The 15,946-nt window shown below is 47.0% G+C and overlaps 1 protein-coding gene across 1 annotated transcript in view; it reads left to right on the top strand.

The window, feature by feature from the left end:
- Window positions 1–15,946, top strand: part of CACNA1H (calcium voltage-gated channel subunit alpha1 H) — a 429,314-nt gene that overhangs the window by 298,977 nt on the left and 114,391 nt on the right. Inside the window, exon 10 of the mRNA XM_067534310.1 lies at window positions 5,781–6,190. Coding sequence (XP_067390411.1) covers window positions 5,781–6,190 — 410 coding nt within the window. The remainder of the gene's footprint in view (window positions 1–5,780; window positions 6,191–15,946) is intronic.

Here is a 15,946-nt window from a genome sequence, read left to right as displayed (position 1 = left end):
ACAAAACTGGGTTCGGGACAGGATGGACTTTGGGCTCCCATTTTACAGGTGTTTGCTTCCTTGCTTGTTTTTTGACAAATATAAAACACCCCCCAAATAAATGAAAAACTCAGGAATTGTTAATCATGGAGGCTGCACTGGGGCAAGGGGGAGAATGGATGAAGTCTCGGTGCAGTGATCTCAGGGCAAAGCCATTTCAGGTGCGAGGTGTGACCTGGAGAGCGAATGAGCACACACAGGAGGTGCTGAATGGGTGGGTCATGACCTGAACAGTGTAAGTGCTAAGCGGAGAAGCTAGGAATAAGGCAATTTGCTGGGCTGCACGCTTTGTTATGCCCTGCCTTCGACTTGCAGTGGCTGATATAAAGCCTGCAGTGTGAATGCACAGATACTGAGCCCTAAGCAAGATGGACCGTCTCTTCCTCACTGTTACGGAACAAACAGCTGGGAGCTGTTCACATGGAGAAAAGTGTTGCCTTGAATTTCCCTCCTTGCGCCCACCCAAAATGAGAATCCACTGCCTGGAATCTGGTCTTCAGTGTGGCGGTGATGAACAGGGGTAGAATGGACCTGAGGAAATGTACTGTAAACTGTCTGTTCCTCCAGATCAGCAGCCTGGCAGGTTCTGCTCCTAGCGGAAGCAGCCGCCCTTGGTGGTTTTGTTTTTCTGATCTTTTGTCCCTGATGTTATGAGCTTTTGGGAAGGGACTGTGAAACCCGCAGGCTCGCTCCTTGTCAGCCTCTGATAAACTGATTCATCAAAGCAAGCCATTGCTTTTGGAATCGCTTCTCCTGCTGTTCCGTGCATATCCCCCTGGGCGGGGGGCTTCCAAGGAAAGTTTGGATGTCAGCCGTCTAGGCTGCATGAGTTTTCGCCCTTAGTGCAGGCTGTATTGCATCTCTTCAGGCACATTTCTTAAGGCTTTGGTTAAAAGGGAAGAGCCCACTCTACATTCTGCACCATTCCCTGTGCTCATTTGCAAGTCCAAATGGGGACAGGAAAATGAATTCACAGTAAATGAAAAGAAAGATGGAAAGAGAAGCTTCTTGCAGAGACCCCAGATCCTGCTCTTGCATCCACAACAGGTCCTCCATGGTGTTCTGCTGTGCAATGGGCTGGGGGTTGCTAAATCTAGTGCTCAAGAGATAGATGTGGGAGCAGCAGAGCCAGATGGATGTGGATCCTCTAGCCTTCCCCCCTGTCTTCCACTTCTCCCTACACAGGGGAATGCACTAGGGCTGTGACGCTACTGCAGACTCCAAGCTCTTTTGAATCAGGAAAATGACAGCATTAATGTTAAACAGGCACGGATTTTATGAACTCTTTCAACACACTTATCATTAATTATATGTTGTGTGTGACCACATCCTGCATTGCCAATTCTCATGATTGTATTGTGAGTTTCATAATATTTGGTGTTTTTCTTAAAGCACCAGCTGCCAGAATCATGGGAGTATGAGAGAATTTTAGCGTCCTTTTTAAAAAAAAAAAAAAGTCTCTAGCCCTAACGGTGGCAGAGAAAAGCTGGAAAATGTGAACTCTAAGATCTAAAACAACAAAAAATAAATAAAAAGACCCCAAATTATTATTTTTATAATGTCATGATTTCTAAGCCAGTCTCATGTTTTTTTTAATGTTCGTAGTTGTCAATATAGTTTCTATTCATCCACGTATGTACACACACAATTATTTATACTAGTAATCATAGAATCTTAGAGTTGGAAGGGACCTCAGGAGGTCATCTAGTCCAACCCCCTGCTCAAAGCAGGACTAACCTCAGCTAAATAAATGTGGATGTTGAAAGAGTACTAAGTATGTTTTATGGATCAGAGTTAAGGTTGTTTGTGAAATACGCTGGGTGGCTTTTTCCATGTCAGCATTGTTTTTACCTGAATGCACAAATGGGTAAAGCTCATGCAATTATTTATATAAATTACCTTCACTGAACATTTCCATTCTTTTAAAATACTCAGGAGCGAGAGGGGTTATTCTTCTGTTGCTTATACAAGGGTTTTATATTAATCATTGCCACGGCCTTAATTCTACAAGTTAATGAAGGGTATTGCGTGAGAATATGTATTTACTTTGAGATAAAAGCCCATGCTTCTGGAAGTTGAAAGCAAAGAAATTGTTCCATGCCTATGGCTTGAAACTCCCAGTTCAAGCCAGAGGTTGGTCCTGCTGATTGGACACAGAGTCCTGTTCACTCTGCTTTATGTGAGATAAGGGAGTACCAGATTTTACCTTTCACTTGTGCTAGCGTGAATTCAGGGGAATGCCAGGGACTTCGCTGGATATTAATTGGGCTCAGGGTTCTTCGAAGGCCTGGCTATTAATAATGCCATTAAGAATAATATTTCATGTTTATAGACGCCCTTTCAACTCTAAGGATGCCAAAGCACTTTATAAATTCTACCGGAATCATTATGTCTATCGCTGACATGCAGCCGCCTACAGGGGGAACGCAGTAGCTGCTTGTCAGTGACTAGTAATGCTGCAGAACAGTTTACAACAGGAAGTAAGTAAAGAAGACGGTAGTTGCTGGTTATCTGGCACCTCTTGGTCATTTGGAAGGAGGGTATTTCTGGGGGAATGGAAGTGGAGTGGGATTCCTGGTGGAAATCCCTGTGACTCGAAGCCACCCAACTGAACGCATATCTACTCCTGCCTCCTCAGGATCTAACTGTGATTTCCAGCATGACCAGACTAATGTGAAATCTCCACCCCAGAACACCGGACATTTTAGTTCTTCTGGGAACGGCGTGAGCCCACCCCTGCCAGCGTGAGGTTACACCGCATGGGGGGAGGCGCCATTTTGAAAAGCACGCTACCCCATCCCTTTCATTCATGGTTCATACACGGTCATGCCAACGGGGACGGGACAGACAGACACACTCTTCAAAATGGCATCCTCGTCTGTGATACTGGACAAAATCATTTCTAATTTAGTCTCAATGCCGGATGGAGGGGGGGCAAACCAATTAAAAATGGGAGTGTCTGGCTTAAAACTTGCTGAGTGGTCTGCCTACCCACTGCTCAGACACCTTGAGGGTGAAGGCAGACAGCAGTTGTGTAGGGTTGGGGAGGCCTTGAGATGGGACGTGACCCCCTTCTACACCACCACCTCCAAGAAATATTTGCAGGGACGCTAAAAGGGTGGGAAGGCAGGAGAAGGCGTATTTAAATTGATTCAATTAAGCAAGAGCTTTAATTCCCTCTACTAGTAACTGCTGGTGACTAATAATTCCACCACGGCTGGTCCTGGCTTAGAACCACAGAGCATGGAGCTAAGATGAGGTATCTTGCCCCGGCTGAGAAGTGGCTCCGGCCTGCCCTCAGCGACAGAACCGCGCTAGATTCCTGCCCCATGCTGGATGGATTAGACCCTGAAGCTGGCTGGTGAGCTCCAGCTGATGCTTCTGGCTTCCATCTCAATTGGAATAGTCCAAAGTGCTGCACTGCTGATTCCCCAGCACCCGCCCAGCCAGGAAGGAGGAGCAGCGTGGAATGCAATCGTGGCGAGCGATGCGCCAAACAGACCCTTGAGGGAAAATTGTGTCCATTAGCAAGGCATTAAAGGCCGGGTAGCCGACAGCCCTGTTTGAGAAGGGGCCTAGTGTCGTCTAGAAGGGAGGTGATTGTGAGAGAGTATTCTCTTTCGTTGTGTTGTGGAATTGAACAGAATGAAGTGCCGCCTGTTCCTAAGAGTGCTTGTGCCCTGCAAAGCTGTGAGGTTATTCTGGAGACTCTGGTATTCTGAAGACATCTGTGGAGCCAGTGCATAGTTATTTCTCCTCAGATATGTCTGTGGATTTCTAAATCCCTGTGTAAATTAGCAAAGAGAGGAGCTGAAATGGCTTAGCGTGTGGAGTCAGGAGGAGAGAGAAAATATCTCTGACCTCTTGGTATCTATGGCATGATTACCAGAAATCTCGAGAGAGCCCATTCTCCTGAGATTATCAGCACCATGTTGCAGGCCTGGGATTTCTGGGTAAGGTTCAGAGAAGCAGCCAGTCTTTCAAATCCTCATCGTAACCCCGCTTTCACACCTTGTGAGTGTGAAGCGATGGCTTTTTTCTGTCACCTCCTGGACTGTTGGACAGCCATGGTCTAAATCATGACTGGAACGCTGCTGTGAAGCTCCGGTCTTCTAGGCCCATGGCCATTGCTGTCCAATGGCTCTTGTGTGACCTCCGTGAAATGAGTTGGTGGGTTGCGTTCTTTTTGCCAGTGGAGAAGAGCTCTTCAAACAGGATTAGTGACCTTACAGGGGCCTTTCAGAACGGGCCCTCGAAGACCAGGCTCCTTTATGGTGTGTCAAGTCAGGCACCCAGAATCACTAGATGCTTTTGAAAGTCTCGTCCGCATCCCCAAACCACCAGGTAGCCCATTTTTTGGCAGACTCCGCACTGGGGCTACTGTCTGAGCATGCCCAGGAGCGCAACTACCCTCTTCCCTCCAAACTGATCCCTTCCCACGTGGAACGTTGTGGGGGAGGGGAGCGTTACTGCACTGCTGCCTGCCCTCAGCGCTGGATTTAGAGGAAGGTGACCCAGGCAACCGTGTGGGGTGCTAGGCTTGGGGGGAGACAGAAGGTTTGGGGTGCTGTTTTTGTTAACGACCAAAGGGAAAATAGAAGGTTTGAAGTAAAACGTTTCCGGTATTCTGTATGTGGATAAATCCTGCTTGCAAATCGTGCATCGAGGTCGTGAAATGGGCTACAAATGCAACACAAAATAAGGTATTCAAAAGTTTCACCAACGGAGGGAGGAAGGTGCCAAAGTCACTCCTCGGCTGAGGTGCCATTTGGTCTAGGCCCAGCCCTGCCTGCACTGTATTTATCTGAATTTCAAACCGGAGTCTGATTCAGGTTCTGTTTGAGCTTCAGGCGAAGGTTCAGGTCAATTCTCAATTCATCTCCATTGGCTCATTGTGTTGGTCTGTAAAGACTTCCTGGGTGGGCACGTCCTCTCCAAGCTGGGTAGGCAGCACCACCTCCCTATCCAGCTTCTGCGAGGGCTGCCAGTTTTTCTCCCCCAACACCAGAAAACACTGTTACATATTTGATTCAGAATTCCAGCCCTTGCGTGCCCGTTCCAAATAGCCACAACTCCCACTATGCCTTGACTGCGAGGAATTCAAATGACCATTTCAAAAGCTCAACAGGAAAGCAGGGGTGAGGAGGTTCCAAGGGATCAAAGCAGCCGCTGCTGGGATGTTTCATCTGTAGCCATCCTTGTTCCTCCACTTCCCTTCCCCCCCCCCCTCACCTCAACTTGGCTTGTTATCAGAATTGAAGCGTCCTCTAAATCTGGCGTAATTTTTAGACGGCACTAGGATTGCCATTCATTATGCTAGACCATTGCATTGAATAAAAGTGAAAGCGTGCAGTGTGCCACTCAATTGCAGGAGAATGCAAAGTGATCACCATGTGCTGGGGGAGAAGGCTCTGTCTAGAGTTAGATATCTGAAGCAAGAAAGCTAAGGAGTACTTGTGTAACTCGGAGGAGTGGGAAACGGGGATAAAAGAGGAGACTATGGCAAAAATTGGACCAAATTAGAGGTTGAAGGCCAGAAAGGACCATTATGAGCATCCAGTCTGACCTCCTGAATGAAATGGGCCAAAGAACCTGCCCATGATGTCTGGTGGAACTAGAGCAGATCCAGCCCATTTGTTATAAGCTGACATGTCAATGGAAAACAGGGACATCCGGGAGATGTTGGGAGTCAGGTGGGAGTTAATTCTGCTGCTGATCCTGTGCATGTCCCTTGGTTGTAGGTCTGTGTAGGACTTCCAGCAGGCTGTCGGGTTTGAACGTGCCGTGCCCTCTGCCCAGCCCCCAGGCCAGCATCCTGACCTGCGAACTCCAGAACTGCCCCTACTGTGCTAACATCTTGGAGGATCCCGAGTTTGAGTTCAGTGAGTCCGACAGCTACGACTCTGACAACAACGGAGTCTATGAATTCACACAGGACCTGAGGCACGGCGACCAAAGAGATCAGATCCAGCAGCAGAGGAATAAGAAGAGGAAGAAGAAGAAGCCAAAGGAGAGGAATAAAGTAGCTAGACTTTGGATGGCTTTTGGCAACAAGCTGAAAAGGATTGTGGAGAGCAAATATTTCAACCGCGGAATTATGATAGCCATTCTGATCAACACATTGAGCATGGGAATTGAGTATCACGAGCAGGTGAGTAAATTCATCCAATAACCATTGCTTTCCTTTTCTTTGTTGGGCCGTATGGGCTGCTTTGCATATAAAGAAAACAAAGTAACACAGCTGGGATGTTGAATTTCAGATTCTGAGCATGAACTGCTCATGTGATCTAGATTAAGCACCATTTACAGAAAGTGTCAATGTGAATGATCTCTGAATAGTGAATAATTCAAGAGAATTGTCAGCTGTGTCGCAATTGTCACAATTCGCAGTTGTGAACAGAAAATGAGGACAGAGGTCCAAGCCTTCAAACCATTATGACGGCGTTTAACTTCCTGCATGTGAGTTGACTTGCCGATGGCAACTATACACGTGTATAATGGTTTGCAGGATTGGGTATGAATTCATGGAAGAAATTATTTGCTCTGAACTGTTCTCCCATGCATGAATTATTCCACTGAAAAGTGTCACCTAGCCTTGGTCTAGATGGTATACTGTGAAAGACAGTGTGCATTTGAATCTGACTCTGGGTTTTTCTAGTGAATGGTAGGCTTTGACAGAAATCCATTTTGTAACATGAATCACCAGTGCACAAGTTTTGCTTCTGTGCATGAAATAAAAAAACAAAACTCCGAAGCCCACTGGTATGCCTTGCCAAAACCAAGCAAGCCAGTGTCTGCTTTCCCCGCTGGGGGAGGATTTTTGGTTCAATCCCAAGAGCTGAATTTGATCTCCCAGCGCACAAGTAGATATCTTTTAAGTGTTTGGAGGGAGGAAGAAAATTCTTTCTCTTCAGACTAATACTGGGAACAGCGTGATGTCAAGAACAGCTTTTGCCACTGAGGGCGATGTGTCCTTATTGTTGCCTGAATGGAGCTGAAGGACAGTGAGATGAGAGAGATGAGTCATCTAAAGATCCTTCAGTCAAGCCATTGTACAGGAAGCTGCTCTTTTCTGAATCTTCTTGGAAAAAACTGGTTAACTTCAGTTATTTTACAAATGACATGCTCTGAAATTCTGAGAATTTTTTTCTCTGCAAGATGCAGAAAATGCCACCCTGTGATTTGGAGAGGAATTTAGTGCTAATTTTCTAAGAGGTAAACGATTCACAGTGTTCCATCGAAAGCTCTCCCATCATGCATGCTGCAGAACCAGGAACATATTCTGCCGCCCAAGGTTATTAACAGGGGAATGATTCCTCTCTCCACTAAAATCTGCTCACTCAGAAATGACAAAGAGGGGCAGTACGGGGTAAGGGATGGAGCTCTGGGGTGAGGACGCTCAACCATATGCATAAAATGGGAGGGTAACGTTTTCTGCATTCTCTTCTCCATCACTTCCCCCTGTTTGTGGTTGCATAGAGCCAGATCCCATCAGTCCCTACAAGTTCTACCTCGTTATTTTTTCACCTACGTCTGTTTGAAAAATGCATGTCATTTATTGTGTGGTGCAGTGTGTGAGTCCCCCCTCTCTGTTGGCAAACATTGTTATGTATGTGTGTTGTCTTTCAAGACAAATACTGAATTAAAACAACCTGATCAGGGACCCTACAACAATAAATCAGTTCATGTAGGCAACAGAGGAGGACCCCCCCCCCCCCAAAAAAAAGCAAAGAAATGAGTGCCAAAGCCAGATTTTTGTCTGATGAGTTGTTCAACAAGTTTTAAAATTAGGAAACACACCTAGACAGTCTCTTTTGAATAGATCTGTTTATTCACTGGGAAGGCTTTGTTGCTGCAGCGCTGCTCTGTCAGGCAGATAAAACGGCGTCAGTCTTAGATACTCGGGTGACGGGTGCTGGGGGAGAACCTCAGATAGATCAGCTACAGTGAGAAAGCACAGGGCTTCCACGGAGTCTGTACCCCATCCGTTATAAAAAGTTAATTGTGATAATTATGTTCTTGTTCCTAATAGAGTCAAATTCTGTGGGTTTATATTGGATTCCAGCTGATAAAAGATTTGCTTAAACTGTCTTAAAGCCAATGGTAATAAAAGATTTTTCAGTTTTTGGCTAAAGAACTTCAGACTCCAGCCAGTTTTGCTCCGAGCCACTGGCCAATTTGGGTGCAATAAAAAGGAAGAATTTTGAAGTAAAACCCTGTAAAAGTTCCAGCACAGGCCTGACTGTGAAAAGCCTAATGTCTCTGGTGCACTGCAAGGATGACAAATGACCGAGCTGTCAGACCAGGCTTCTAAGCTCCTCGCCCAGGCAGTCTGATATCAACGAGAAGAGTCTGGGGCCTTGACTGAAACCGGTCCATGATGCTAAAGCAATAGGAAACAAAGCCAGACTCATAAACTAGTGGCATGAAAGCCTGGGGCTTTGGTTAGCAAAGCCCGGGTGATTTCAGACCCCAAGTCCTCACAGAACCCAAGCCTGGTGAAAATGGGCTGTGGGACTCCGGACGAGAGAAGTGCGTTTGTGCAGAGACCAAGAGCGGTTGCCTTAGCGGAACTCGGACCATGACTTTGGGACGGGGAGGGGAGGAGAGCTGGGGATGGATCGTTTTGTCAATGCCCTACCTGCTGCTGTGAGAAATCAGTTTGGTCCCAACCTGCTTGATCGCTGAGTGGAAGGTGCTGGCCCAAAGGCCTCGGCGCCTCTATTGACCAAGCAGCGGGTGGGGGCAGGAGCTGCAGCATGAGCTTTCCCCCAGTTGCTAATGGGCCTCTGCCGAAACCTGAAGACCCCATGGCTAGTTCCCCATCCCAGCTAGAGCACAGGAGGTGGGGTGGGAACTGGCGTGCATGTGAAACTGCCCTTCTGGGGAATCTGCTGCTAACCTTCCCCTCTGCTGGGGGGTTCTGGAGCACAGTGGCATTTACAGGGGGTCAAGATCTCCCCTAACCCTGGGGATCCATGTGTAGCAGGACCAGTCTGCATAGAGAGCTCTGCCGCCTCTCCTCCAGGTTACACGGTTGCTTCTGGGCCTCACTGCCACGGCTCAGCAGCATTAGCCACAGGAGGGGCTTGGGCCAGGGGTGGCTCCCCGTGAGGTCGCTGCCTGGGAACCCCCAGTGTTACCAAGGGACGGTGCTGGGCAGCCCAGCTGCTGCCAAAACTCAACAGAGCCCTTTCCATGCAGAGCGCAAGGTGGAAGGGTTTGTCCTGGCGGGGAAGAGTGCCGTAGAGACACCACTTCCCACAGGCCATCCCTTCTGCACAGACAAGGAGATCCACATATCCAGGGATGCTCCAGGCCTAAGGGAAATCCCCCATCCTGAAAGTGGCTTTCATGTTCAACATGGACGCCTGGAAAGAAACCCCCTGGTATTGCCCGCAGGCACGAGCCATCTGTGGACATGCAGTAAGGCCAGGACCATAGAATCACAGCAGATTAGGGATGGAAGGGAGCTCAGGAGGTCGTCTAGTCCAACCCCCAGCTCAAAGCAGGACCAACCCCAACTAAATCAACTAGATCGCTTCCAACTACCCTCTCCTGAAGGGCTTTTCCCTCACCACAAAGGCTGGCCCCTCTAGCAGAACCATTCCGTCTGAAGCCCATTTTCTGTGAATGGTCTTTGAATCCCAGGGTTTCACGTTCCGGGATTTTAACCAGTTCAGCCTCTATGCCCCCTTCAGCCCATGGCTGTTCTGTTGAGACAGCCCACGGTAACCAGGTGTGCTGGTGGGTTCTGGGAGGTTGACACTTGTCCAGCAGGAGCTGCTCTGAAACTAACTTCGCTGAACAGCTGGTGCCTTGACCCAGGCTGGAGTTCAACAAGTGCCCACCTCTACATCCCATTGCCCGTGCTACAAACCATCCATTACCCTTCACTGGTCTTTGTTTCAATCTCATCAGAGAGCATGTTTGCTTTCATTTCCTGGCATCTCGGCTCTCTGAAAATGATCAGAGGCTCTGCAGATGGATCGACATGCGGTATATGTTTTTATTGCACAATTAATCAAAGCCAAAGCATCGAATCCTTTCCTTTGTATGTCCTGAAGAACATATGGCGTGCAAAATAAAACAGTAGTAGTCCTTTGCACTTCTAAAGCGCCTTTCATCCAAGGACTTCAAAGCACTCTACAAACAGGTAAAGCCTCACCACATCCCCTTGAAGTAGGCAATTATTACTGTGCCAATTTTACAGATGTGGAAATTGAGGCATGGGGAGGTTGTGACCTGCAGGGCTGGGAGTAGAACCCAGGAGTCCTGACTCCCAGATTACTCTACAAACTGCCTTGAGTGCCATGACAGTCTTTGGTGGTGACTGGACGGCACAAGAATTTGACTGGTTTTCTTGCTTTGTCTCAATGCTAATGGAACTTGTTGTTAATTAGGGATGCTCCTGGACCAAAAAACCCCACATCTAAATGACTCCAATTTGGGGGAAGTATTGAGATTTGAAGCCTACCCCAAACTTCATCGCATACATTCCTCTCCAACATTAATATGTCTGTTTTGCTGCATGCTCTGGAACTATCCTAGTGGGTGTACTACAGGTAGTTTCAATGTCTTGCAGCACAAGAATTCCACCTAAATACCTCTCCTTTCAAATACCAGCTAGATTCCTCTCCTTTCAAATGAGAGCAGTAGCAGTGGGTGACAGATTAAGCATGGAGATGCACCGGAGCTGGATTCCTCATATGTAAACTCCTGAGCATGATCGGAGCCCTCACTTAATAGGCCCACGCTTCTTGGAAGCGGTGTAAGATTTAATGGTGGGATGGCTGCCCTGAGAAAGACACTGTTGGCCTTTGACGACTGTTGGAACTGACGCTATCTGAGAGCCAAAAAGTAGAAACCAGCACGCAGCAGATAATTGGCAGTGAGTTTCTCTGGAGCGTTAGTCATTATTTTGAATCAGATACTCTTGCGTAGCACATTCATGCGACTGGCTGACCCAGTTCTGTCTCTGCCTCTCTTATCACGCGTGAATACTAATTAGGAGGTTACAGTTAGTTAGTGGGAACATGACTTGTATTTTACAGGTTAATTGGCGGCTTTGGATTTTATTCTATTTTTTCATGCTTTATTTATTTATTTATTTTTCTGGCTCTACCTTGAACAGGAACTCGGCCGGGTAGGGAAAGCAAGCACAAAGTAGATGGCAATCCTTATATCATTATTTTTACCAGCATTTTCAATATGTGGGGTGCTTTGGCTTGTATATTCTCGTGGCAGACAATTTTTTGGTCTACCCGAGTACGTGCCTTCTTAGTGCAGCAGATAAACTGAACTGCCAGTGCTGTTTCCAAAGCAACTAAGTACTCTGATAGTTCACTCTAAGTGCTTGACTCCTTTCCCATGTCATGCGGGGGAAGACGAAAGGATGCACAGAACAAGTATGGCAGGTTCCAAAGTCTGTCCTTTAAAGTGCATTTCTCCTCTGGAAAGTGACAGAATGCCTTCTTACTCAACAGATGTGTTCTCCGGGAGGACCTAGAGTCCCATAGCTGCTGACCTGAGTGGCCAAATACAACTGATTGCTGTTTTTTACTGCAGCTGTTGCTGCAGGACCAGCGCACCAATGATAGAGTGAGCCGGACTGTATTCCTTCTCATGGACCATCAACGGAAATTGTGAATGAGATTCCCATTGCAAGGGCAAATTCTGTCCTCAGTCACACCTCTAAATCCTCAGCTGAGGACTAATTTGGGTTTGGAGTAGTCAAGAGCTGGTCTTTAATTAACATTCAGCAGTCCGTGTTCATTGCTATAGGCCAAATGTTAATTCTAAACACCACATTTGATTATTATGAAGCAGCAGAAGACTCTCCAGAATTAAGATTGGAACCAGCTTCTATAACTAAGCTCTATTTAGCATCCTTGAAACTTTGGCTTGGAAAATTCAACATTTATTCTGAAGCCAAAGAAGAATGGTCAGCGTTTGAAGGGAATGAGTCAAAATGCTTTTGCGTTACGCCTAAATTCTGACTTTTGTCTAACATTTCTCTGTTTCCGTCTATCTTTAAAAAAATCTTGTTGCTTCCCCTTCAAACTGTTCATTTAGTTAAATCTTCTTAACTCACATTCTGGCTGTATGCAAAAGGAGATTGTCAGTGACTTGGTTTAATTATAATTTTTTTCGTGTATTGGGAGGCAGTGTGGCCTCATGATTGAGCACTGGAGTAGGACTCAGAAGACTTGGGTTCTGTGCCCAGTTTGGCCACTGGGCTGCTGGGTGACCTTGGTCAAATCCTTTTACCTCCCTATGCCTCAGTTTCCTGCTCTAAAATGAGGATTGTAACAGGGCGGCTTTCCCCTTAAGGGCTGGAGGCCTGGGGCCAGCCAACCTTGACTACTGAAGGAATTGCTCCAGGCCGCCTGTGCTGTGTTAACAACCTGGATGGAGGACAGCTGATTCCCCTATAAAGGGCAGCAGGAAGCTGCACTAAAGGGGAAAACTCAGGAAACTGCAGGGAGGGAGTAAGGCCTCTATAGGAAGACCCTGAGACCAGGTGAGTTGAGAAGTCAGAGCTAGGAGGCTGAAATTCAGCCAGGTGATGCCTGAGAGAGACTTTGAATTGGGACCCAGCTCGGGAAAGAAGGGCTGGAGGGTTCCCTGCTTAGGGGAGGGAGATGCTGAACTAGGGATGGGTCTTGGATGGCCAGTGTGTATCCTGAGGACTGAATAAATTGGGCCCCCAGAAGGGCAGTGTTTTAACTAACTTTATGTTTCTTTTTGAGTTTATTAAGGAACCAAGAGAGGAAACTGAGGCAGGGTGACCTCTGGCCATGAGGGATGATGATACTGACTTCCTTTATAAAGGGCTTTGAGAACTACTGATGAAAAGTGCTGTGCCAGGAGCTAGGTATCAGTTGCAGTATAGCTGGCAGGGGCATAAAATGATGCCTGAATGCAGCCAGTGGGGGGAGTTTGCCATTGATTTCGGTGGGAGCAGGATCAGCTGCTCTACTCTCTGCTGGGGGCTGGCCCCAGGATTGGGAAGTACCCAAATTTCCTTTGTGTTCCCACACCAAGTCCCCAGCTATGTCCAAGGCACTGGGAATCTGGCCAGATATGTCTGTGCTTATTGTATGGTCCAGGTCAAATTTATCCTGTCCTTCATATTTCCTTGATCTGAGGTGCTTGAGTTTTGTAAGTGATGTGATAGGAAAGTATATTGTTATCACTTAGCACCCTTAATTGTTTTTTTTTAAACAGTTACTTGCTTTTGAAGATACCTTACACCATGAACATACAGAGCACAGTACAACAGGGAAACCATCAAAGCCTTAGAGTGCCTCCAGCAGTGGGATATTATTTCTTTTCTTTTTTATAAGTATTAAATCTAACTATTCTGACCCTGGAGAAGATTTCTCCCTAACCTCAACTGGGGACTTAATTTGTGCCCTGATGTAACTAATAACCCTTGCAACATTTATCCCAACTAGTATGACTGCAGGTGTCACTTCTATTCATATAAATGGTCATTCCTTTTTTGCCTCCATAATATCCTATTGCAATGAGTTCCACAGGTTAGTCCAACATGTTTTCCTTTATTTCACATTTGCTACTGAGTCATATCAGTTGCCACTTGCTCTCTCATAAGTGGAGAAGATAAAGACCCTGACTGACATTCTCCAGCAGCCCCTCACTCTAAACTTGACCACTGCTCACCATTCTGTTCATAACTGTCTCAGTGTCACCATATGTTCCTCTTGTCTCTTTGCTGTATCTGCCTGTTGTCTCTTGCCTCAGATCTCATCTTCCTGTTTAATGTTTGTACAGCGCCTTGCACAACAGGATCCTGGCCCATGACGGAGACTCCTAGAATTAAGACGAGTCAAATAATAACCAATCATATTACTGTTTAATCTCCTTTCCCTTTTCAAACTAGAGCTTCCTAGTGGACATGCTAAAACAAATAAATTCCTGATGGGCGGTTGAGAATCAAAGCGCACTGTTTGCTACAAGTGAGGTTAATGTGCAGACTGGGGGAGCCATTTGTGGGAAGGTGGAGCCAGCTGCACCGCTTGATGCTTAATTTGGTGAGGCAGGCAGCTCTGTTTAGAGCACAAGGCGTTTCAGTGAGGTGGATTTCCTGAGCAAAACAAACAGCTGAAACTTGCCCACAAAGCCATGCTGGTGACCTGATGTGTCTTCAGTCTAGGCTTAGGTTCAGTCTCCTCCATTCAGTCATGACAATGCTGCCTCTGGGTGAGGAAGGAAAGAGCACTGATTGTGCATGTTGCAATGCCACAGAGAGAAGCCAGCTTCCTTTCCCTGCAGGGCGCCGAGCGCACCAGCTTTTGAAATGCGCCAAGCACCTTCTTTCCTGCAAAGGGACAATTCTCAGCTGGAGCTTAGTAAATCTGGAGGTGGTTTTGAGATTCGCTCCCTGAGCCGTTCTGGGATCGGGCTGCTGATCAGAACAGTTGGCAGCCCTTGTGTGCCCGGCTTTTACGAACGGGAGGCAGCATTTTTATTTCTGTGTTCCAGATTGCGAAAATGAGGATCAGCACGAGGAAGTGACTTGCCCTGAGATCATGCCGTTGAATGGGTGACAGAGCTAGGGAATTGTGCCATCCAGGGCACCACACTGAATCTGATGAGGTAGCATAGGGTGTGTCTAGATTGCTGCGTTCACACCTCTGATAGCACGGGTAGATATACCTGAGACAGCTTTGATCTAGCTAGCTCGAGTCACAATAGCGGTGAAGCTGCAGCAGTATGTACCCAGGGTCCCGGGGTGGTGAGACTAGCCTATTCCCCTGCCCATGGTGCTGTGGGTTCACTGCTGTTGCCACTCAAGCTAATGTGGATCTAACCAGTTCCAAGATAGCTCAGGTGTGTCTGCAGGTCACACCTCCTGACTGCCGTGTAGGCATACCCATTGAGGCAGGATCATTGCTCCTGCTTGCAGGACCTGTTGTAATTGGCCTTGATGGACCTACTTCTCACCCCCTCTCTCAGGCCATCTTTTCTATCTGAACCAGCTGCCTGCGCTCACCCACTTTCCACCCTCTGAGTTTTATGTTCTTGGTATAGTTCTTTATTATTCACTGTAAGAGTAATGAACCCTGCCATGTCTCCTGCCAGAGGAGAGCAAACAGTACCTCCACTGTGTAATTAAGCATCCAAGGGTTGGCATTCTGAGGTTACCGAGGAGAGCGGGGGATGGAGGACAATCTAGATTCCGGATTAAAACCACGGAGCTCGTTGTGGGTGTCTCTATGGAAGTGCAATTTGTAGATTGACCCTGGTTTCTACCAACATATTCATTATTCTGAAGCCTTCCTCGCAGAATTCTGCGGCGTCTACGTTGTTCGCCAGCTGTTCCCTTCAGCCGTCGCTCTTCCGTGTTGGTAGCGTGTGGTTGGTCGCATAAGTCACATGGAATTGTTTCTGCGCTCTGGTTAGATGACTGAAACTTTTTAAGGCCAAAAATATTGAATGGTGAATAATGCACTTCCCAGTGTGACTTTTCAGGTGAATAATCTGTAGGTCTATAATCTGTTACTATCAGATACGCTCCAGTTTAACCCCCACGCTACTGGGTTTCATGCAGGAGGTACTGAGTGACATTTTCTGGGCTGTTATGCTAAGGTGACCAGATGTCCCGATTTTATAAGGACAGTCTCGCTATTCAGGGCTTTGTCTTTATATAGGCGCCTATTGTCCCCACCCCTGTCCTGATTTTTCACACTTGCTGTCTGGTCACCCTGTTATGGAGAAGGTCAAATTAGATGATCACAAAGGTCCCTTGCTGTCTTTGGAAACAATGAATCCACCAGATACTCATGCTCTGTAAACAGACGTTATAGCAATGGGGGCCCTATAAGAACCTAGAATGATAGGTAAAATAAACTCTCAATCCACATACTCACAGACAAAGGAT

The sequence above is a fragment of the Emydura macquarii genome, unplaced genomic scaffold, assembly GCF_026122565.2.
Source record: "Emydura macquarii macquarii isolate MOO-44397 ecotype Brisbane River unplaced genomic scaffold, CSIRO-AGI_Emac_v2 contig_3390, whole genome shotgun sequence".
NCBI classification, from domain to species: domain Eukaryota; kingdom Metazoa; phylum Chordata; order Testudines; family Chelidae; genus Emydura; species Emydura macquarii.
The sequence above is the reverse complement of the archived record's forward strand: the minus strand, read 5'-3'. Positions and strand labels throughout refer to the sequence as shown.